This window comes from Cajanus cajan, chromosome 10 (genome assembly GCF_000230855.2).
Source record: "Cajanus cajan strain Asha chromosome 10, NIPB_CcT2T_4, whole genome shotgun sequence".
NCBI lineage: Eukaryota > Viridiplantae > Streptophyta > Magnoliopsida > Fabales > Fabaceae > Cajanus > Cajanus cajan.
Window position 1 is genome coordinate 43,515,997 of NC_138526.1, and position 23,861 is coordinate 43,539,857.

At 30.6% G+C, this 23,861-nt stretch overlaps 3 protein-coding genes across 3 annotated transcripts; all 3 read left to right on the plus strand.

Moving 5' to 3' along the window:
- Window positions 1–1,404: 1,404 nt before the first annotated feature.
- LOC109791579 (coumaroyl-CoA:anthocyanidin 3-O-glucoside-6''-O-coumaroyltransferase 1) lies at window positions 1,405–3,097 on the plus strand. The gene has a single exon (XM_020350886.3). The coding sequence runs from the start codon at window positions 1,421–1,423 to the stop codon at window positions 2,897–2,899; it is 1,479 nt and encodes a 492-aa protein (XP_020206475.2). The 5' UTR covers window positions 1,405–1,420; the 3' UTR covers window positions 2,900–3,097.
- A 2,787-nt stretch (window positions 3,098–5,884) lies between these two features.
- LOC109791570 (uncharacterized) lies at window positions 5,885–6,895 on the plus strand. The gene has a single exon (XM_020350878.2). It carries the CDS (start codon window positions 5,885–5,887, stop codon window positions 6,893–6,895), a length of 1,011 nt encoding a protein of 336 aa, XP_020206467.2.
- A 14,694-nt stretch (window positions 6,896–21,589) lies between these two features.
- On the plus strand, window positions 21,590–23,314 carry LOC109791578 (coumaroyl-CoA:anthocyanidin 3-O-glucoside-6''-O-coumaroyltransferase 1). The gene has a single exon (XM_020350885.3). The coding sequence runs from the start codon at window positions 21,756–21,758 to the stop codon at window positions 23,163–23,165; it is 1,410 nt and encodes a 469-aa protein (XP_020206474.1). The 5' UTR covers window positions 21,590–21,755; the 3' UTR covers window positions 23,166–23,314.
- The last annotated feature ends 547 nt before the right edge of the window (window positions 23,315–23,861 follow it).

Consider the following 23,861-nt stretch of genomic DNA (forward strand, 5'->3'; position numbering starts at 1 on the left):
GATTATTAAAAAAATACAATATTATTATACATTTCAATTTGTAATGAAATGAAAAGGCCAAAACTCTTGATTATTGTAAATTGATAGCGATTTATTTATAACCTCCCTTATAATACATTAAGATTTAGATTGTAAAGTGCAAGAAAAATTTCATTTTTATGTCTCGATTTTATAAGTTAAAAAATGTAATTTTATTTTATGATTGAGTCCGTCGAAAAAATACTTAAAACTTGAGCGGTGAGAATTAAGTAACTTTAAAAAAATAAATAAATAACTTGCATATATTACTACTGTAAAAAAATCACGCTATTAACTAATTAATATGATTTTTAGATAATTATTAAGTCAAATACAAATACAATGTAACACAAATTTCATCAGAATTGTTTGTCACATAAGCGTGTCATATACGTTCTGGCAACTATTATTTCAACTTTGAATCCTTCAACCACGTAAAGAAAAGGTACAGAATGAATCTATTTTGATACTTTTTTATTATATTTATTAGCGGGTGGCACAGAAGATTTTGGATTGGATTTATGTTATTTTTTCCCTTACCTTATCTGATTAAATTTAACTAAATCAGTTAATTGAATTTCTCAAAAAATAATTACATTCCAAACTAAATTAATCCAACTATAATTAGATTGATTTGAATTAGATAATTAAATTTATAATAAAAAATATTTTAAAAAGTTATAAGTTAAAAAATAAAAAATAATGTTATATTCATTCTCATCAACAATACGAGTAGTCTTAACATACTTATATTTAAACTCTAAATCTAACAAATTGAAGAGAAATAAAAATATATAACTATAAAATTTTATAGACTATTATGTTGATTGAAATATTATAATGTTAAAAATGAATGAAAAATTTAGTTGACTTTTTAGTTCAAACAATAAATTTGTTTATTGATAAACTAATTTTTTTATAAAAATATAAAATATAAAATAATAATATATAAAAATTATCAATTAGATCGGATTAATTAGGTTTTAATATAAAAAATCTATAATCCAACTCTTTACATTTTTTTCAATCCGATTCAAACCAATGAATTAAGCTAATCTGAAATTTTTGGTTTGAAATTATTTGAATTCATCGTTTTCTTGGATTGTTAATATTTAAAAATATAATCTTTTAAATAATTATATATTATGGAAAGTTGATTATTTTAATTTATGACTACATGATAGAGTGCTTTCCAATTAAGTTCATATAATTAATATATACTTACATCTCTGAAGTATGCTTGCAATTGATAAATGTGGGACAAAATTTTCTTTCTGTCTTATTCAAAATAATATGACCATATTTTCTAATAAAAAGTTAAACCATGTTTATCTATTTTGCGTACTCTATAATTTTAAATCTGTTGATTCTTTCTTAAAAAAAATGTTATTTTTCTATAAATATGCAGTACATACAGGTACGAATGCATCTCTGCAATAGCTTTCCTTCAGAATTCTCAAATATCGTCAAACAAATGGAAGTGCGAAGAGCACACAAGCTTGTTGAGAAATCTCAGGTTGCTTCAGCATCATCAGCAACAACCTCGTCGCTTCCCCTCTCTTTCCTTGACTTGCCCTTAGCCGGTCCTATTTACGTCAAACGCCAATTTTTCTATCATTTTTCCCATTCCACACAACATTTCTGTGAAACCACACTCCCCACTCTCAAACACTCTCTCTCTCTTACCCTTCAACATTTTTTCCCTCTCGCTGGAAATCTCCTCTGTCCACCACCACCCCACAAACCCTTCATTCGCTGCACCGATCATGACTCTGTCACCTTCACCATCATTGAGTCCCAAGCTGATTTCCAACTTCTCTCATCCAACCACCCCAAAAGTCTCAAAGACTTGGATCACTTGGTTCCTACGCTGACATTCACAAACGTGCATGATGATGACACGTTCACTTTCCCTTTAGTGGCATTGCAAGTCACAGTTTTCCCCAACCATGGCCTTTGCATCGCCATCACATATTGTCATGTGATGGATGGTAAGTGTTGCAGTCATTTCATGAAGTGTTGGTCTTCCATTTGTCGAAGCGGTGGCGTTGACTTGACACTTGTGGAGAAGTCTCCACCGTGCTTTGCTAGGGGAGTGTTGAAGGACCCCAATGGACTCGAGGCCATTTTCTTAAGAGACTATTTTGAAGAGAGGTCAACTTGGAAGGAAAAACTCATTGGTCAAACTTATAAAAGTTCCGGTGGTGATGCTGATGAGGACTTTGTTAAGGCAACGATTGTTTTTAGAAGAGATGACATCGAGAGGCTGAAAAGATGGGTGTTGGACCAGTGGAAGGAAAGTGAGGAATTCAACGTGCCACAATATGTATCAAAATTTGTGGTGACGTGTGCTTTTGTGTGGGCTTGTTCGGTTAGAACAAGATGCAGAAATGATGAAGAAGAAAAGGAGAAAGAGGAGTATTTTCGTTTTGCTGCAGATTGCAGAGATCGCCTTGAGTATCCTGTGCCAAAAACATATTTTGGAAACTGCTTAACGTTATGTTATGCAATGCTAAAGAGAAAGGATCTCAAGGGAGAGAGTGGTTTTGTGAATGCGGTCAAGGCCATTGAAAAGGCATTGACTGATATGAGAAGTGAACCCTTTAAAGATGCAGAAAACTGGAGGGCGTCGTTTAAGAAGATGTTTGTGTTGGGAAGTACATTGCTAGTTACAGGGTCACCCAACTTCACTGTTTATGAGACTGATTTTGGATTTGGAAGGCCTAACAAAGTGGAAATGGTGCATCCCTTTAAGTGCATGTCTCTAACTGAAAGTGGAGATGAGGAAGGAGGACTTGAGGTTGGCTTTGTGTGTAGAAGTACCGAATTTGAATATTTCGTTTCTGTCATCGAACAAGAACTTAAAGCTTCCAAATCCTAAATCTCTTTGTGTGATCTTTAAATTGAAATTAAGCATAGCTCTGTCCAAATGGTAAATTTGTGTCAATAAGTCATCATGGTTGATGTTAACTTCCTTGACTGCAATAAGGATATTTAATTAGGTTCGTGTTTAGTAACTTGGTAATTTATGTCGTATGATTTCAAGTGGATGAATTTTAATGTTTTCTGATATGATCAATATTATTAGGTAAGTTAGATTTCATAAACGTAGTTTATTATAACATTTTGGTTTAATCCAAGAATATATCCCTCGTCGAAGGGAAGAGACTAATATTTTAATACACTATAAGATTCATTTAAGGAACTATTTTTTTTTCTTTCAATTTTGTACATGTGAGCATAAGAATTAGACTCTCTTAAGTAACATGATTATTTGTCAATTGTCACACCATATTAATATTTTAATTACAACATACCTCTCGTATTAGTTGTTTATTTGTGTTTAAACTTAAATGTTAACACATTTAAAAGTTCATGGTATGTAAATAAATTTCAAATATCTTATATATATTTTAATTTTTTATAAGACTTAATTAACTAATTCACCAAGATTTAAGAAAAATAGTTAATTAGTTAGTAGCATTAAATTTAACTAAAATTTATACAATTTTTTTAAAATAATCCCTAATATTAATGATTCTAGTATTTAAAAATCAAATGATATTAATACAAATGGTTTGACACTTAAATTTTTTAACTAAATCAAGGTTTAATTCCATTCTTGAATATAAAATCATAATTGAAGGTATTATTTTACTTCTAAAATTAGTCAATCCAATGAAGAAAAGTTATAAAAAGACCATTATTTCAAAAATCAACTTAGATCGAGAACTAATAGTTTAATTGATTTAAGTCTCTTAATTTGATTAGATATATTATCTGTCAAATGTAAACTAACATTTTTTTTTACATACCAATAAATTGGCGGTTACATCTAGAATTGATTTATGCACTTTTTAAAATAATATGCCAATTCATATGGTCAAATTTTTAAAACACTAAATGAGATATATTTTAGTTTCTTTAAAATATTTTTATTAACTTATTATTCTTTCAATTTCTTTCATCGTTAATATAATTATTGCTTTGATTTTTATTGGTTGTACATATGTAAAAAGAAAATGTAAGGTTATTTTTAGAGATGCAAGCTTTTGCAAAAAAAATGAATTGCATAATGTAAATGAAAACACCGAATACAAAACTATAATGTAGATAAAAAAGAAAATATATCTAACGAGATCACAAAGTACAATAAACAAACAAATTCAATGTATTATAAAAATTATTACATATAATGACATATAAAAAAATGTCATTGTAGATATAATTTACATGCTCCAACTAAAAGGTTTTAAAGAATAAGAAAATGTAAACTTGGTTTGAAGGTTGGCCAAATCTTTATACAATCTAAAGTAAATGCTAAGATATTGGTATGAGAGATTTGATTTCTTCACCATTAACCTTAATATTATAACATATTGAGTTTAGATCATCTTATATACATACTATATAATAAGCTTGATGATAATGATCTCATCATTTTGTCATTGTTTATGGATGACATGTTGGTATTAGGTCTTAACCTCTAAAAAATATCAAATCAAAACTATGAAGACTCAAATTAGATAAGAAATTATATATATATATATATAAAAGAATTAGGATTGCAAATAATTTTTTTCTCTCTCTGTGAGATGCCCTCTCTCTCTATGAGACGTTAGTTGCCGCACGTCGTCCGCATCGTGAACTCGTTGTTACGTTGTTTCCCCACTCCCAGGTATGGAACCACTCAACCTCAATGCTATGGTGATAGAGGATGACAAAGACCTTATCATAACCGAAGACACCATTGTTGGACCTGAGACAGATCTGACTTTATGCTTGGTAGGAAGGTTCCTCACTGAACGCCAGATACGTATACTCAGATGATGAAGGAACGCATGGCAGAAGTTTGGCATCCACGTAAAGGTGTTTCTATACGTGAAATAGACTCTGGTCTCTTTCTCTTCCAATTTTACCACCCACTGGACATGCAACGCATAGGCCCTTGGTCATTTGATCGTCATCTACTCATACTGGGCATCATCAAAGACGGAGAAGTTCCAAATCAAATACCGCTTTACACTGTACCTTTCTGGGTGCAAATTCATCAACTTCCACCCGGTTTCAACTCCTCCTCTGTGGGTCAAAATATAGCCAATCACATCGGTGAATTCTTGGAGTTTGACTCACGAAACACGACTACGTTTTGGAGGTCATATATGTGTGTACGAGTTCTCATTGATGTCAGAAAGCCTTTAAAGAAATCAAAACGTATAAAAAAACCGGGAGGCGAGGCTACGGTGGTCTTATTCAAATATGAGAAATTAGGCCCCTTTTGTTTTGTATGTGATCTATTAGGCCATATGGAGGATAGTTGTGAACTCCTATTCAACACATCTGAAGACGATGGACAACGTGGCTGGGGACCGGAGCTCCGGGCTAACCCTCGCACAGCCACTCCAAGATCGCATTGGTTACGTGATGAGGATTCTGGTTTGAATTCTCCACAAAATCCGGGATCTAGCAGATATTATGGGATTGGCCAATCTATTACTTCCAACACCCAAAGCGGGAATCCTACCTATCCCGATAATCATGACAACAAAAAAAGAAACGATTTAATGATAGAGATTTTTAAGAATCCAGCTATTATGGCTGCCAGGGCCCACACCTCCAACGCTACCAGTAATTCCCATGCACAACAAACCACAACTGCTGATATCACTAAGGAGCCCATCAATTCAACCCGTGCAAACCAAAATTCTGTTGCGGCTAATGATGACCTTACTATACTTAATAGAAAACGTCGCTACCACGACGACGCTGAAATCGCAGATGAACACACTACTACATCAATCATGGACACCGAAGATGCTGATCATTTTTTATGGGCAGGCCCTGGAAACCAGGCCTGCCAGGGCTCATGAGTTTCATAAGTTGGAACTGTCAGGGCTTAGGCAACCCGTGTGCAGTTCCTACCCTTAAAGATCTTATTCGGACATACCACCCGGATGTGATCTTCCTTTGTGAAACGAAGGTACATGCACGACGTTTAGAAGACATACGTGTGGCTCTTAACTTTGACTCTTCTTTTGCTGTAGATAGCTCCGGACGTAGTGGTGGCCTTGCACTTCTCTGGAAGCAACCATATTCTTGTCACTTAATTAATTACTTTCCCCACTTCATCAACGTTTCTGTCACTCATCCTAAGAAGCCAACATGGCGACTCACAGGCTTCTATGGTTATCCAGAAAGAAACCGTAGGAAGGATTCTTGGGACCTATTGCGCTACCTTGCGCAAGACAATTCACTTCCATGGTGTGTCATTGGAGACTTTAATGACATCTTATCTAACCAAGATAAAAGGGGTTTGATAGAGCACCCAACATGGTTACTGCGGGGGTTCCGTGAAGCTGTGATGGACTCTGAACTAGTGGATATACCTCTTGAAGGTTACAATTTTACGTGGACTAAGAGCCGTGGTTCACCAACACAAGTGGAGGAACGATTGGATAGAGCTATGGCCACTCAAAGCTGGCTTAATCAATTTCCAGATAGTAGACTTATCAACGCAGTGGCTGCCAGGTCAGATCATTCTCCTATTCTCTTAAAACTATCCATGCAAACCACATTACGTACTCGTCAGTCTTTTAGGTTTGAGAACGCATGGCTAGATGAACCTGGTCTATCCCCACTGGTTGAAGCGAGTTGGCATCGTGGGCACTTCCCAGACATTCTTGATAGGCTAAAATCCTGTTCCAAAGACATGGATGAATGGGGTCGCCAGCTTCGCTTGAGGTTTCGTGCTCCTATTGACGCTTGCCGACATCAACTCCTGGAGTTACGTGAAAAGCATGATGCCAATTTTGTGTCAGCATTTTTGGAGGCTCAAGAGCGCTTATCAACACTGCTCGCAAGGGAAGAAACTTTCTAGAAACAAAGAGCCAAGGTGTATTGGCTTAAAAATGGAGACAAAAATACTAAATTCTTCCACGCCATGGCTAGTGAAAGAAAGAAGAAGAACTTGATCCAACGCCTCACCAAACTTGATGGCACGATAGTTATAGCCCAATAGGACCTTTGTCAGGTTGCTCAAGATTACTTTACTGACCTATTTGAAGCCCAACAAAGTGACATTGCCCAAGTCATTGATCATATCTCCCCCAAAATCACAGCAGCAGACAATGACTCTCTCCTTTAACCCTTCTGCATCAGTGAATTCAAGACAGCCCTTTTCTCCATGCACTCTGACAAATCACCAGGACCGAATGGCCTTAATCCAGGTTTTTACAAGCGGTTTTGGGACCTCTTTGGCCTAGAAGTCTTTGCTGCTGGCACTCATTGGCTTGAACAAGAAGAGTTTCCTCCTCAACTAAACAACACGAATGTGGTGCTTATTCCTAAAATAGCAAATCCAACTTCCATGAAAGATCTTCGCCCCATATCACTATGCAATGTGATTTATAAAATCCTATCTAAGGTTCTAGTGAACCGCATGAAGCCATTACTCAACCAATGCATCTCTCTAGAACAATCTGCCTTTGTGGAGAACCGCTCAATACTTGACAATGTTCTGGTAGCCATAGAACTCATTCACCACATGAAATGCAAGAAAAATGGCAAAACAGGGGAAGTTTCTCTCAAGATTGATATTAGCAAGGCGTTTGATCGTGTAGACTGGTCCTACCTACACAACCTGCTATTGAAGCTTGGTTTTCATCATAAATGGGTTAGCTGGCTGAAACTATGCATGGAATCGGTCAAATTCCAAGTCCTTATGAATGGAGAGGAGGTAGGACCTATTACTCCAGGAAGGGGCCTCCGCCAAGGCGACCCACTATCACCTTATCTATTCATCATATATGCTGAAGGTCTCTCTTCATTACTACAACAAGCTGAAGCAAGAGGAGACATTCATGGTATCAAAATTTGTAGAGGTGCCCCATAACTCACCCACCTCTTATTTGCAGATGATTGTTTTCTCTTTTGCAGGGCTACTGATAAAGAATGTGCCACACTTAAGAACATGCTCAACCAGTATGAGAAAGCTTCTGGTCAAGCCATTAATATGCAAAAGTCAGAAATATTTTACAGCAGTAACACAACACCTGCTGCTAAAACATCAATCACTACCATCCTAGGTGTTTCAGAATGCATGGGCACCGGCAAGTACTTGGGACTGCCTTCAATGATTGGTAGGAAGAAAAAGGCACTGTTTAACAACATCAAGGACCGCATATGGAGGAAAATCCAGCATTGGTCTGGTAAGCACTTATCTAAAGCAGGAAGAGAAACACTCCTAAAATCAGTAGCTCAATCCATTCCATCCTACTATATGAGTGTCTTCCTCATTCCTTCATCATTTGGCGATGAGATTCAACGCATGTTAAACTCTTTCTGGTGGGGCTCAAACAGACACTCTAGGAAAGGCATCCATTGGCTTAGCTGGGAAAAATTATCCATAAGGAAAGAACACGGAGGAATGGGCTTTCGCAACCTCTATGGCTTCAACTTAGCCATGCTAGGGAAGCAAGGTTGGAAATTCTTGACCAACCAAGATGCTATAGTTACTCGTGTATTCAAAGCTAAATACTTCCCGCGAGGGGACTTTCTGGGGGCCAATCTTGGCCACAACCCGAGTTTCACATGGCGTAGCATCCACGCTTCACAGGTAGTGGTAACATGCGATGGTGTATTGGTAATGGTCTTCGCATCAAACCATGGATTGATCCCTGGATGCGTCAACAAGGTAAGCCCTATGTGACATCTTTGCCTCCAGCAGGGTATGAGGAGACCAGGATAGCTAACCTAATTGACTTTGAGAATGGCACCTGGAAGTTTGATCTTATTAACAGGATTTTCAACCAACGTGACGTTGATGCAATAAAAGATATCTCACTCCTCCAGCTTGACGAAGCAGATACACTCACGTGGAATCTCAACAGGAAAGGCTCGTACTCTGTTAAATCTGCTTATTATCTTATTATGGAGTCCCTGTTATGCAACTCTATCTCAAGGCTCCCTGGTGATTGGAAAAAGTTATGGGCTCTACCTATTCCACATAACATGAAAATCTTTCTTTGGAGACTTCTTAGAGACTGTCTTCCTTCACGCCAATGCCTTCAGCAAAAGGGAGTCCCTTGTACCTCCCTTTGTCCCCACTGTGAAGCTGCACAAGAAAGCAACTGGCACATTTTCTTTGGTTGTCAAGAAGCACAGATCGTATGGTAAGCAACTGACATATGGCAACATATTAAACCCTTAGTAGATATAGGTGAAGGAATTGTAGAGGTCATCTTTTCCTTACTTGGCAGCATATCTCAAAGACACATCGTTGAAGTCGTGATCACGTGTGGTTGTATCTGGAGACGTCGGAATGCTAAGGTTTGGGATCAGGGTGCCCCACCTTCAGGTGTAGCCATCTCACAAGCAAAGCAACATTTTCAGGATTGGAAAGTGGCACAAGCAAGATCGTCAACACAAAGGATCCCTCCTATACACGATTTACAGTGGAAAAAGCTCCATGTAGGGACATTTACGTGCAATATTGCACTACAAGAAAATGACGATTTTGCGACGGTTATATGACCTACATTGCGACGGTTATAACTGCCGCAAAGACAACATTGCGACGGTTTGGGAACCGTCGCAGAGTCGTCCGTCACCAGGCAATTTTGCGACGGTTATCAGAACCGTTGCACAAACCGTCGCAAAATTGGAATTGCGACCGTTTCATCAACTGTCGCACCAAATGCCTCTATATTAACATTGCGACCCTTTCATCAACTATCGCACCAACTGCCTCTAAATTAATATTACAATCCTTTTTTTACCAGTCAAAAATTATAATTTTTTTTTATTTTAATAAATTTATTAATGTAACAATCCTCATATTTGGCCTTTCAAGGATTTTATTTCACGATATTTCACTGTTTAGCATGTTTTATCCTTACTTGTGCAATTTCTGGGAAACTTCCCAGAAGGTCACCCATCCTTGTACTACTCCAGGTCAAGCACGCTTAACTGTGAAGTTCTGATGAGTAAGCTACCGAAATGTATATGTATGTTGTCAGTATAACTTGTACAGATTAATTCATTTAAGTCATCCTCAAATATACAATCTCATATCTGTATTATAATAATAATATATAAAAATTTTATATTACAAATAATAATAATAATAATAATAATAATATATTTAGTTATTCTTTATTTATATGTACTTACTTTTATAATTAACATCTACTTATTTCGATTTAAAATTATAATTTAAATTATTTAAATTTTTTAATTTATAATGATAATATAATTTATAAAATTATAAATATTTATTTATTACATACTTATAAATTATTTTAATATTTTAAATAAATTATTAATTAATTTAATATATTTATTTACCTTAAATCAAACATATAAAATTCAAAAAAAAAATGTATTTATCCTTGTTTTATTTTCTAATTATCAACTATTAATAAAATACTAACTTAAAATCTTATCTAATTATATATAATATTCTCATATCAAATTTAAAACCAAGTATTAGTTATACAAAAATATTAAGATCATATAGTAAATTGTCAATAAGATTTTAGTTAAATAATTTAAAATAATTAATGTTTTAATTATATTGTTAATTAGAAAATAATTTATTCCAAAACTAATTAATTTTTTTATATTAATTATTAGTAAAATTTAATAATTTTTAAATTAACAATTAATTGGATCAATGAAATTCAACACACACGATGAGTTATTGAGCGGAATAACTTTACCAAGAGTTATTTTGTAAGTTATCTTAAATCAAACATATAAAATTCAAAAAATATATTTATCCTTGTTTTATTTTTTAATTATCAACCATTAATAAAATACTAACTTAAAATCTTATCTAATTATATCATAATATTTTCATATCAAATTTAAAACCAGTTCTTACATTTTCGACAAATATAAATTTTTCTAAAATATTTCATCAATAATATAGTTTTTCCTACAAAAATTTTCTCATCAAAAATATAAATTTTCTAACAGATTTAATTTTTTTTTTATAAGAAATCATCTTCGATTAATTTAACATTTTGTATATATGATTTAACAGTAAAAGATTTTCAATTTAACGGTTAAATTTACAAAATTCACATTTAATATAAAGTTATTGAGTTGTGTAACACTTAGTAAAATTTACACTGATGTAATTATAAACCCCCTCATATATATATATATATATATATATATATATATATATATATATATATATATATATATATATATATATATATATATATATATATATATATTAAATGTAACTTTTACTAAGTATTACACCGCTCAGTAACTTTATATTAAATGTGAATTTGGTAAATCCAACTGTTAGATTGAAAGTTCATATCTCTCAAAGATTATATATACAAAACTTTATATTAATCCAAGATGGTTTGATACTTCATTTTTATAAAACAAAATTGATGTCATATATTCATTTTAAAATACACTAAAATATAAACAATTTGATTACCTTCCAGTTGTTGTTCAATTTTAACAAAATTTGATATACACTTATAAAGTGATATGAACTTTAAATTTAACGGTTGGATTTACAAAATACACATTTAATATAAAATTATTGAATAACATAATACTTAATAAAAGTTACATTGGTATAATTATAACCCCCTATATTATATATATATATATATATATATATATATATATAGGGACAAATGTACATTTGGAATAGTGGGCACTTGCCCCACTACTATTTGACATATACATAATTTTTTATCTAAAAAAATAATATATTTTAAAAAATAAAAATTATATTCTAATAAAATAAAAATATAGATTCAGAAAAAATGTTTATTTATTTTATATCTATCAAATTTTTGAAAGAAATTAATTCTCATGTAATAAATTTTTTTTTTCTTAATAATGAATTAATTTTTTAAAAAAGTTTAATTATAATATATATATATATGTATATATATATATATGTCTTAATATTCACATATATAATGTAATATATTAAAATAAAAAGTTTTTTGATAAAATAAAATTTTTACTATGCATGTTTATCTTTTGTGTTTTTTCTTTATTGTATACGTTGATTGAAAAAATCAAAATAGTAAAATTATATATATTGATTAAAAAAATCAAACTAAGAAAAATCAAAAGATTTATGTTCCATTTAGAATTGTTATTATAAGATATATTTTAAAATAAATTATCATCTAAAAATATATATTAGATATTAAAAACATATTTATATCATAAATAAATTAAACTAGATTTTTATAAATTTTAACATATTTATTTTTATATTTTTAAAGAAAGTATATATAAAATTGTTAATAAAATATAAGTTCGTTAAGATAATATACATAATACTTAAAAAAAAAACTTTTAAATTCTAATAAAAAAAATGCTGAAAATTTTGCGACGGTTTATGACTAACTGTCGCAATGTTAAATTTGCGACGGTTATGATTAACTGTCGCAATGTTAAACTTGCGACGGTTTATCATAAACCGTCGCAATGTTAAACAAATTTTGTTAAACAAATTTTGCGACGGTTTACGATAAACCGTCGCAATGTTGAACAATTTTGCGACGGTTTTGAAAAACCGTCGTATGAAGGGTCGCAATATCAAAGCGACGACGGTTTCTAGATAACCGTCGCAATTTGTCCGTCGCAATTTATCATTTTTCTTGTAGTGTTGACGCTGCTCTCTTCCAGGACTCATCCTGCTTTGGGTATAGCATGTGCATTCGAAATGATCATGGACATTTCCTCACAGCCAAAATTGGTTGGGCTCATGGCCTTCCACCCGTTCATGAGGCTGAAGCTACAACTCTACTTACAGCCATCCAATGGATAGTAACTTTGAGCCTCCTCCACGTAACCCTTGAGTCGGATTGTAAATCTGTCCTTGACGCTCTATCTAGGACTCAATCACACTACTCAGAATATGAGTCTCTTCTTAATAAGTGTAGAAGATTGCTACACAATCATCCGAACTTATCACTAAAGTTCATTCCGAGGCAAGCCAATCGGGTCGCTCACTGTTTAGCTAGGGCGTCACGATATTATGCTAGCTCTCACACTTTTGAATTTATTCCCTCTTGTATTGTTCCAATTATTTTGAATGAAATGACATAATTGTATTTCCATAAAAAAAAATAGGATTGCAAATAAGAATTTAGAGACGCAAATTAACTAAAACAAAAAGATAATATGATTAATTTGATCTTCTAAAAGAATCACTCACAAAAGTTCTTGCAATAATATGTAAGAGTATATAAGTCAATTTTTATCCTACTTTCTACCTATTATAAATTATCCTAAACTATGGGTCTTAGCAATTAAATCAAGAAGATGAAAAATTCTCAAGTACCATATGCATCAATACCTTACGTATGTTATGATTTTGTTTAAGACAAGACATTACATGCAAGAAATGGAAGCAATTAATTAATAGATTCATAACAGATCTTGATATAAAACATTGAAATATTAGTAAAAGCACTCTTGCATATATACATTAAAGAAAACATTAAGTATTGCATTATATTTGAATGTTCATATATAATCGCTACAAGAAAATTCGCTATTACAGATGGACAGAATCCGTGACCGTGGGAAATGCTAAAAATCAGTGGGTAATAGTGCATATTTTTGACGGATTACCGACGGACACTAATCCGTCGATAAATTGCTCGTCTGAAATATTTACCGACGAATTTTTATTCGTGGGTAACTTTCTGACGGATTTTCTCACAGATTTATCCGTGGAAAATTATAATTTTTTTTTAATTCTAATAAATTTATTAATGTAACAACTCTCATATTTGGCCTCTCAAGGGTTCTATTTCACGATATTTCATTGTTTAGCGTGTTTTATCCTTACTTGTGCAATTTTTGGGAAACTTCCCAGAAGGTCACCCATCCCTGTATTACTCCAAGTCAAGCACGCTTAACTGTGAAGTTCTGATGAGTAAGTTACCGAAATATATATGTATGTTGTCAGTATAACTTTTACAAATTAATTCATTTAAGTCATCCTCAAATATACAATCTCATATTTGTACTATAATAATAATATATAATAATTTTATATTACAAATAATAATAATTAATAATAATAATAATGATATATTTAATTATTATTTATTTATATGTACTTACTTTTATAATTAACATCTACTTATTTTTATTTAAAATTATAATTTGAATTATTTAATTTTATAATTTATAATGATAATATAATTTATAAAATTATAAATATTTATTTATTACATACTTATAAATTAAATTTTAATATTTTAAATAAATTATTAATTAATTTAATATATTTATTTACCTTAAATCAAACATATAAAATTCAAAAAATGTATTTATTCTTGTTTTTTTTTTCTAATTATCAACTATTAATAAAATACTAACTTAAAATCTTATCTAATTATATATAATATTCTCATATCAAATTTAAAACCAGATATTAGTTATATAAAAATATTAAGATCATATAGTAAATTGTCAATAAGATTTTAGTTAAATAACTTAAAATAATTAATGTTTCAATTATATTGTTAATTAGCAAATAATTTATTCCAGAACTAATTAATTTTTTATATTAATTATTAGTAAAATTTAATAACTTTTAATTTAACAATTAATTGGATCGATAAAATTCAATACACGTCATGAGTTATTGAGCGGAATAACTTTACCAAGAGTTATTTTGTAAGTTATCTTAAATCAAACATATAAAATTCAAAAAATGTATTTATCCTTGTTTTATTTTTTAATTATCAACCATTAATAAAATACTAACTTAAAATCTTATCTAATAATATCATAATATTTTTATATCAAATTTAAAATCAGTTCTTACATTTTCGACAAATATAATTTGTCTGAAATATTTCATCAATAATATAGCTTTTCCTACAAAAATTTTATCATCGAAAATATAAATTTTCCAACAGATTTAATTTTGTTTTATAAGAAATCATCTTCGATTAATATAACATTTTGTATATATGATTTAAGAGTAAAAGATTTTTAATTTAACGGTTGAATTTACGAAATTCACATTTAATATAAAGTTATACGTCATCTTGTAATTGATTTTGTCTAAAAAATAATAGATAGTCATACCCTTAACTGATTTTTATTTTATATATTCTAATTTTATTTGTAATAATATGATTATATAATTAAATAGTTTAATTTTAATAATTTTTTAAGTATATTTTTTACTTTTCTCTTAAAATATTTGAATTTCTATATTTTAATTTGAATTATTTTTTAAGTATATTTTTGTCTTTTTATCTTACATTTTTGAATTTCTATATTGTAATTTTAATAATTCTTTTTTTTTTATTTATTAATTCTTTTCTTTTTTAATGTTTTATAACATTATTAAAATTTTATAATTTTAATCTCTCTAATTTGATCTTACTTTTTATTTTATAAATATAATTTGGATTATTCATTTTATAATTAAATTATTTTTTTAAAATGTTTTTTGAGTTTACATTCTAAGAATGTATTGAAACCCCTCAATCTTTGATTATTAGATATCAACAACATGGATATTCTGATTATTAGACATTATGTTATAATTCTACTGATCGTACTATATGTTATTTTTAAATTTGAACTCCTAACTTTATTTGTTATGTATGACATTTTATTTTGTATGAATGAACTTGTTTTGATTTACATAATTATGATTGATTTAATATCTTTAAATAGGATAATTATTTAATGCAATTCTGAATTTAAAAAAAGAATTAATAAATAATAGAAATAAAAAACTATTAAAATTAAAATATAGAAATTCAAAAATTTAAGATAAAAAGACAAAAATATACTTAAAAAATAATTCAAATTAAAATATAGAAATTCAAATATTTTAAGTGAAAAGACAAAAATATACTTAAAAAATTATTAAAATTAAACTATTTAAATATATAATCATATTATTACAAATAAAATTAGAATATATAAAATAAAAATCAGTTAAGGGTATGATTATCTATTATTTTTTAGACAAAATCAGTTACAAGATGACGTATATTTCCCTTTATCTATTACTATAGATAATCAAACAACTATATCTTTAACTATTTTTCTTCCATTCATTTTCTCTGTCTTTATCTCTACTTTCTATATATAGATTCATTAAAGTTTTAAATACTCATATTTATACTCGTTACTTTGTATTTTACTGATTTACTTAAATATAAAATTCAGAAATCGATAAAATGTAAATTTAAGAAATTACTACAACTTAAAGAGAGATTTTTAAATCAATCAGTTATTAGGAACAAAAATAATTATTTAGTATAATTATTTTAACTTTAATGTTTTAAGTTTTAAATAAAGAAGATTTAATCTAGAAAAAAATTCCATTAACCCCTACTTGAAGTTTTTCTCAATAACGTCATACGTATATCTCTTCTCAAATTTTTAAGTGAGTACTAATTTTCTTATTTATTTATTTAAGTGACACATACAACTACTTATATAAGATAATACTATTTATATACTATTAAGAGAAAATAATTTATTAGTACAAATATCAATAATTAAATGAGATTTGATCTCTTATTTCATTATTTCAACTTTTTTGAAATTTATTTTAAATATCATGCACACTGTGATTTAAAAAATATATTAAATTTAAGTAATAATTTCAAAAATGAATTGAAAAAAATCTTATTTTCAAAATTGAAGATCAATGAAAGTTTTCATGAAAATGACATAGTATTGGATGTAATTTAGAAATAAATGATAGATACATATATATGATTTGCAGAACATAATTTAACTTTTTTCTCTCTTATTTAATTAATAATGTTATTTTCAAAGAGATGAGTGATTTTTAAAAATTAAAGAAAAGGTATGTTATTCTTAAATTTGGATGTCATGTGTTCATATTTTTCAAGATAAGTAAAAAAAATACATTTACGCTAATTAGTTTATAATTTATAATAACCTAAACATATAATTATATATAGGTAAGCCATACCTCACTCACTCTGATTTATATTTATCTTATTCATTATAATATATTTATATTTTGAAAACACCCATATAATAATGAAAATATTATATAGTGCATTGTTGTGTGTATCGATGGGATCAGGATTGCTTGCATTTGAAAAATAATTGACTTATATTTTATTTAATAATTTCAGACGGATTTAAATCCATCGAAAATTTCGTCGAAAATTTCAGACGAATTTAAATCTGTGGGAAATTCCGTCAGAAATTTCAGACGGATTTAAATCCGTCGGAAATTCCGTCGGAAATTCCATCAGTTAAAATTTCGTTAGAAATTTCGTCATAAATTTCGTCAGAAATTTCAGACGGGTCTAAATCCGTGGGAAATTTTCGACGGATTTTTGTTCGTGGGAAATTATCCGTCGAAAATTTAACTTTTTCTTGTAATGAATTAATTGTTGGGACTATGTTAATTCAAATATACTATGGCTGAAATGTTTACACCTTCATAAGAGGTGATAAGTTGGTCATCCAAATAAATTATTGTTGCAGCTCTATCTATAAGCTAAGTACATGGCAACTACCTAGACATGCAAGAAGGCTATATGGATTCAAAGGTTGATGTGATATCTTAGGCATAAGCAGCGAAAGATTATTGGATATTGTGACAATTAGAGTATCTTGCACAATGCAGAGAAATTATACCTATTCATCCTAAGACATAGAACATAGATATAAAATACCATTTTTTTTCCAAAAAGTAGTAGAGCAAGAAAGTGTACATGTATAGAAGATTAACTCGAAAGACAACATTAAAAATGTTATTAGAAAGTCGGTCAATAATAACAAAATTATATGTATCATCAGTCTTCTCATGGTCTATTGAAAACATGAGAAAAGATAATAAAAAAAATTGTAGAAATATATATGATTGACTCAATCAAATCTTTTGTTAGAAGTGGAATTCACACAATTTGAAGTTGAAGTGTTGGAAGTGGAAGCCTCGCATCATATGGGTTACTTTGTTGGCTTCCACACTGGCCTACATAAAATTTCTTCTTCTTTTCCATAAAACGTTTTTTTTTTGTTAATGTAGAGAAAAAGGTTTTTTAAAAAATAATTGTACTTTTTAGCATTCTATTTATCTAGAGTGTTATTGCACTCTCTTTGTATCTAGAGAAAAGTGTTGTAATTTTTTTTATTAAGTGAAATTTCTCCCCTTTTTTTTTCTTTGCAATTATTATTCATTACTAATTGTTTGCTTCTTATTTCTCATTTTATTTTTAAATCGTTATTTTGATACTCTAGTGATCACATGATGCAATGATCAATTATAAAAAAAAATCATTTTAATTCCTAAAATTATATCACCTTTTTAAATTAGTCTTTAAAATTATTAAAATCTAAAAAATAAATAAATATATAATTGATCAAGTTAATACAATTAATATTGTCATGATTAACTAACATTACAAATTAGTCTTTAAAAGTATTAAAATTTAAAAAAAATGATTAAAGATAATTGATCAAGTTAATTAATATTGTCATGTCTAACGGACAAAATTAAACACGCTAGTATAATGTGTAAATTACTTGATGATTCCGATAATTAAAAAAAAGTAGTAATTTAACATAATTAGAAGGTACTTTGACAGTTTGACAGTTTGAAGGAAAGAATATAGAGCTTAAATGATAAAAGGATAGGACTAAAATGATAAAAGGAAGTGAGTTTGAATTTTTTTTTAACTAATATAATATACTAATCCCTAACATTTGCCTTAAAAATAAACAAATAAAGAACGACCAAGTTTAACTTTCTTTTTTTATAACGTTCACCTCCGTCCCTCTTCTTTCCTAATGTTGAAAAATGTCTTTGAATATATGATATAATTTCCTACTCTTGCCGTAGCTAGTGGAGCATAAAAGAAAGACCCCAAATCATTAACAGACAAACATGATGACTTCGACTGAGTCATTATTATATTTTATCTTCAAGAATTTTCCTAGTTTCTTCCCATCCCTTGCGTAGAACTTGTATTCAAGAAAATTTAACATCAAATAATCAAATAATTTTACATGTCAAAATATGTTCTTAGATGATAATAATAAAGACTAATGTGCTTTCGCGCAAATCGCTTATGAAAACAACTGATTAGAAATAAAGTTCACTCCCTTTCGTCGTAAGAAAAAGTCCATGAGCCTAATAATTGGCATTGTAAAAGCTACCATTACACACTTTTCACGCTTACATTAACTGTTAACTCTGCTTTTGAAAAATGATTATAGATTTAAGGAGACGAAACTTCATAGTTCATACCACTTATTGTAACCGAGATCACCACGGGATGACGCTAACATTTATTTTCAATAGAGCCGCTACCAATATTTTATTTTAAGGGAAAAACATCGGAAAATCCTTTAAATGATAATCTTTAAAATCAGAGTTGAGTTCGGGAGTAGATTACGTGTAGGGAAGGTATTAGCACCTTACAACGCCCGTAAAAACAGTACCTTTAATTAATTGCGCAAAATTATATAAATTTATAAATATTTAATTTACTCCTCAGAAATGTATGTGAGATGCTTCTATTTTTTTGAATTTTTATTAGAAAATTATAGGGATTTAGGTTAGAAAATGGCTAATCAATAAACCCTTCCAATAACATGAAAGATAGAATTGTTATTCAATCAATGTTAGTGATTTTTATTTGTTGATACTAAATTATGCTTAAAGCTTAGGACAATAAATAATTATTCTATTAACTTTTATGATTTACATGATATTAAAGGGTAGAAGTGCTCTTCAATTAATATCATTAACCATAAAAATAAGTATACATGAAGCAAAAATATGTTTACATTTTTTATCTAAAGAAATAGATTTTGCATAAGGATTCAAGTTAGCAAATGGCTAATCAATAAATCTCTCCAATAACGTTAATAATAAAAATACTACTTAATTAACGTTATTGATTGCAACATATATCTTTATTTTTTTTAAAAAAGAAATTTTGTATAAGAGAGTTTAAGCTAACAAATGACTAGTCATTAAACCCCTAAAACCAAATAATGTTAGAGATAAAAATGTTATTCAATTAATATTATTATTTGTTGTATAATAAATATTTTTTAAACAATTATTTTAAAGACAACGAATCATATTCACTATGTACAAGCAATTATTAAATAATAAAAATTAAAAATTAAATAAATAAATAAATAAAAAGAAATGATACCAAATGAGATGTTTGAACTTGTTGAATCTTCGAATATAACGATCTATTAGGCGCTTTTTGGTGACCTAACACACTACAACATTTCTCACAAAATCTCAAGAAATACAGAGGAGAAAGAGAAATTTCGAGTTCTAAAGAGTCTTAGACGAAATTTTCTGCCCCAAAAACTGTGCCCGAGGTGTCTATTTATAGACGTCAGAAGATGCCACAACGGTCCTTCCAAAATCGAAACGGCCCGTTCTGAAATTGGCCGTTATGTATTAATGTTATAACTGGAACGACCCTTTCTTAAACTAGAACGGCCCATTCCGGAAACGAGTTTAACACATAACTGGCTACTCTGGAACGGTCGTTTCTGACAAATGTTTTTAGACCTTTTTAATAACTTAGAACGACCCGTTCCAAGCATAGGTTTTAGCCCTTTTTTGGGAGTTTGGAACGGCCTGTTCCAGTTTAAGAATGACCCGTTCCAAACTAGGGTTTTAGGTGTTTTTAGTAACTTGGAACGGCCCGTTCTAGTTTTTAGAACAGCCCGTTCTGGGCTACTAAACCAACATATTTGGGCTTCAAACCTCCTCGTTGTCATATGGTGTTGCCGCCATACTTTGGGAGCTCCTCCGCTTCATTGTAAACGTCCATTTTATTATTTTTGTGAATCCAGATAAAATTGATTATTCACACCACTTATAATATAAACATACAAAGCAGGATAAATCAATAGTCGAATATATAGTTTTTCACATGGCCTCAATAATAATTGGAAATTTCTCCGCATTTGTGGTATTATTTTAAAACAATTTTTTCTGTGTTTTTTTAAGATGAAGTGGAGTTATTCAAAACCATACTTATAAAGATTGTTAGTGCTGAAAATAACTATTAAGCTTCTGTGTAATAAAAAATGAAGAATTGGAATGTAAAGTCTATGCAATTAAGAATGATAAATGGATTTGAATTAATTAGTTAACAAAAACTTATTTGAAAGGACAATATTTATCTATAAAATTTTATGGCAATACTCATCAAATAGAATTTATGAGAATAAATGTAAGTTATACGTACTCCTCACTTAGCATATATAGTTATAAATTTATAATATCTTATAATTAATTAAGATTTGAAAAACAAATAGATATTTTTTAATTGAATTAGGTGTTACACTTTTAACAAATATATTTAATTAATTTATTATTATCTAATAATTCATTTTAAGATATATTTTTTAACTAATTTATTGAAAAATATATTAAAATATTCCACTTGACTCAATTATGAAAGCAATGATATTTTTTCTTTTTGTCTTTGACCATGCATACTATTGACTAAAAGAATATCATATACTAATAGATCCACAATGTGAATGATATTTATAAAGCTGGCATGGAATATGAGCGTGAGGGACGACTTTGCTTTCCTTTGAACCCTTTAAACACACCAAAAGAATATATGAAAGACTATATATACATTGCATTGGCATCTCTAAAACATGCTTGCTTCTCCATACAGGTTCATTTCTTTCTTCTGAAATATTATCGACTGAATTAATTAATGGCAGTTCTTAGAGAACACAAACTTGTTGAAACATGTCGGGTTGGTCCAGCAGTGACAACAACCACCTCTCTTCCCCTCACATTCCTGGATTTGCCTTTGGCAGCAGGTCCTGTTTATGTGAGACGCCAATTCTTCTATCACTTCCCTCATTCCACTCTCCATTTCTGTGAAACCACACTTCCTTCTCTCAAAACCTCACTCTCTCACACCCTTCAACACTTCTTCCCTCTAGCAGGAAACCTCCTCTGTCCTCCACCACCTCACAAACCCTTCATTCGCTGCACCGATCATGACTCTCTCACCTTAACCATCATCGAGTCCAAAGATGATTTCAACCATACATCTTCCAACCACCCCAAAACTCTCAAAGACTTGGATCACTTGGTTCCAAAGTTAACATACACATACACACATGATGACACGTTCACTTTCCCTTTGGTGGCCTTGCAAGCCACGGTTTTCCCCAACCATGGCCTTTGCATCGCGATCACGTATTGCCACGTGATGGATGATAGGTGTTGCAGCCATTTCATGAAGTCTTGGTCTTCCATTTGTCGAAGCCGTGGCGTTGACTTGACCCTTGTGGAGAAGTTTCCACCTTGCTTTGATAGGGAAGTGTTGAAGGACCCCAAGGGACTCGAGGCCATTTTCTTGAGAGACTATTTTGAAGACAGGTCAACATGGAAGGACAAACTCGTTGGTAAGAAAACCACTACTTCTGAGATTTCCACTGGAAATAACGAAGATTATGCCAAAGCAACGATTGTTTTCGGAAGAGATGACATTGAGGGGCTGAAAAGATGGGTGCTGAATGAGTGGAATAAAAGTGAGGAACTCAAAGCGCCACAATATGTATCGACATTTGTGGTGACGTGCGCTTTTGTGTGGTCTTGTTTGGTTAAAACAAGATGCAGAAATGATGATGGAGATAATGAGAAAGAGGAGTATTTTCGTTTTGCTGCAGATTGTAGAGATCGCCTTGAATATCCTGTGCCAGAAACATACTTTGGAAATTGCTTAACTTTTTGTTATTCAATGCTCAAAAGAGAGGACCTCAAGGGAGAGGGCGATTTTGTGAATGCGGTTAAGGTCATTGCAAGGGCAGTGACTGATATGAAAAGTAAACTCTTTAAAGATGCAGAAAATTGGAGGGAATCTTTCATGAAAATGTTTGTGTTGGGAAGTACGTTGGTGGTTACAGGGTCACCCAAATTCACTGTTTATGAGACTGATTTTGGGTTTGGAAGACCTAAAAAAGTGGAAATGATACATTCCTTTAAGGGTATGTCTCTAGCTGAAAGTGGAGACAGGGAAGGAGGACTTGAAGTTGGTTTGGTTTGCAGAACTGAAGAATTTGAATATTTATTTTCTGTCATTCAACAAGGACTTCATGTTTCAAAATCCTAATGTTATTTGTACGTTTTACATGAAAACCGAAGCTAAGGTTAATGGGAAAAAATTGATTCAACATGTGAGGGTTGATTTTAGCTTCCCCAATTGTAATATGGATCTTTGGATTTTATTTTTAGTATAATTTGGTGACTTATCTTGTTTCATTTCTAATGAATGAATTTTAAGAAGTGTTCCGGTATTAGAATACACACCTTGCTTATCATTGAATTATCATGATCTTGGTTCTTGGTCGACGTCTTCACATTCCGCTCTAGGTAGTCCGAGGAGGGGGGTGCTTGCAAAAACACTCTGACGCTCAAGTAAGTGATCAGCGTATTAAATGCAGTAGTTCAGAATCAATTATATGCCTTATTGAGGGTCTATTTATAATAGTTGCTGTTGGGCCGTGATTAGGGAATGAGCTCCGGAAAATTAAGGGATTAAACCGGTGTATTATGTAAATTAATCTCATCTTAACTCACCTGACCTAATTTCGTATCGTCGAGTATGTGGATCTTGTTGACCGAGTCGGTCGATCCCGATCTTACCGAGCCGACCGGGTCGACCGTAGTAGATGTACTCGGCCGGGTCGACTGCATTAGCTGTATTCGGCTGAGTCGACTACCTTCCAGTATAAGAAGTTTTCCTAAAGGGAATTATATTGATTGGTTAGTTAATTAGTTGCCACAAACATAATTTTTTTATATCACA

Coding starts and splice junctions, on each gene's coding strand:
- LOC109791579 (XM_020350886.3), top strand. CDS start 1,421: ATGCAGTACATACAGGTACGAATGCATCTCTGCAATAGCTTTCCTTCA.
- LOC109791570 (XM_020350878.2), top strand. CDS start 5,885: ATGAGTTTCATAAGTTGGAACTGTCAGGGCTTAGGCAACCCGTGTGCA.
- LOC109791578 (XM_020350885.3), top strand. CDS start 21,756: ATGGCAGTTCTTAGAGAACACAAACTTGTTGAAACATGTCGGGTTGGT.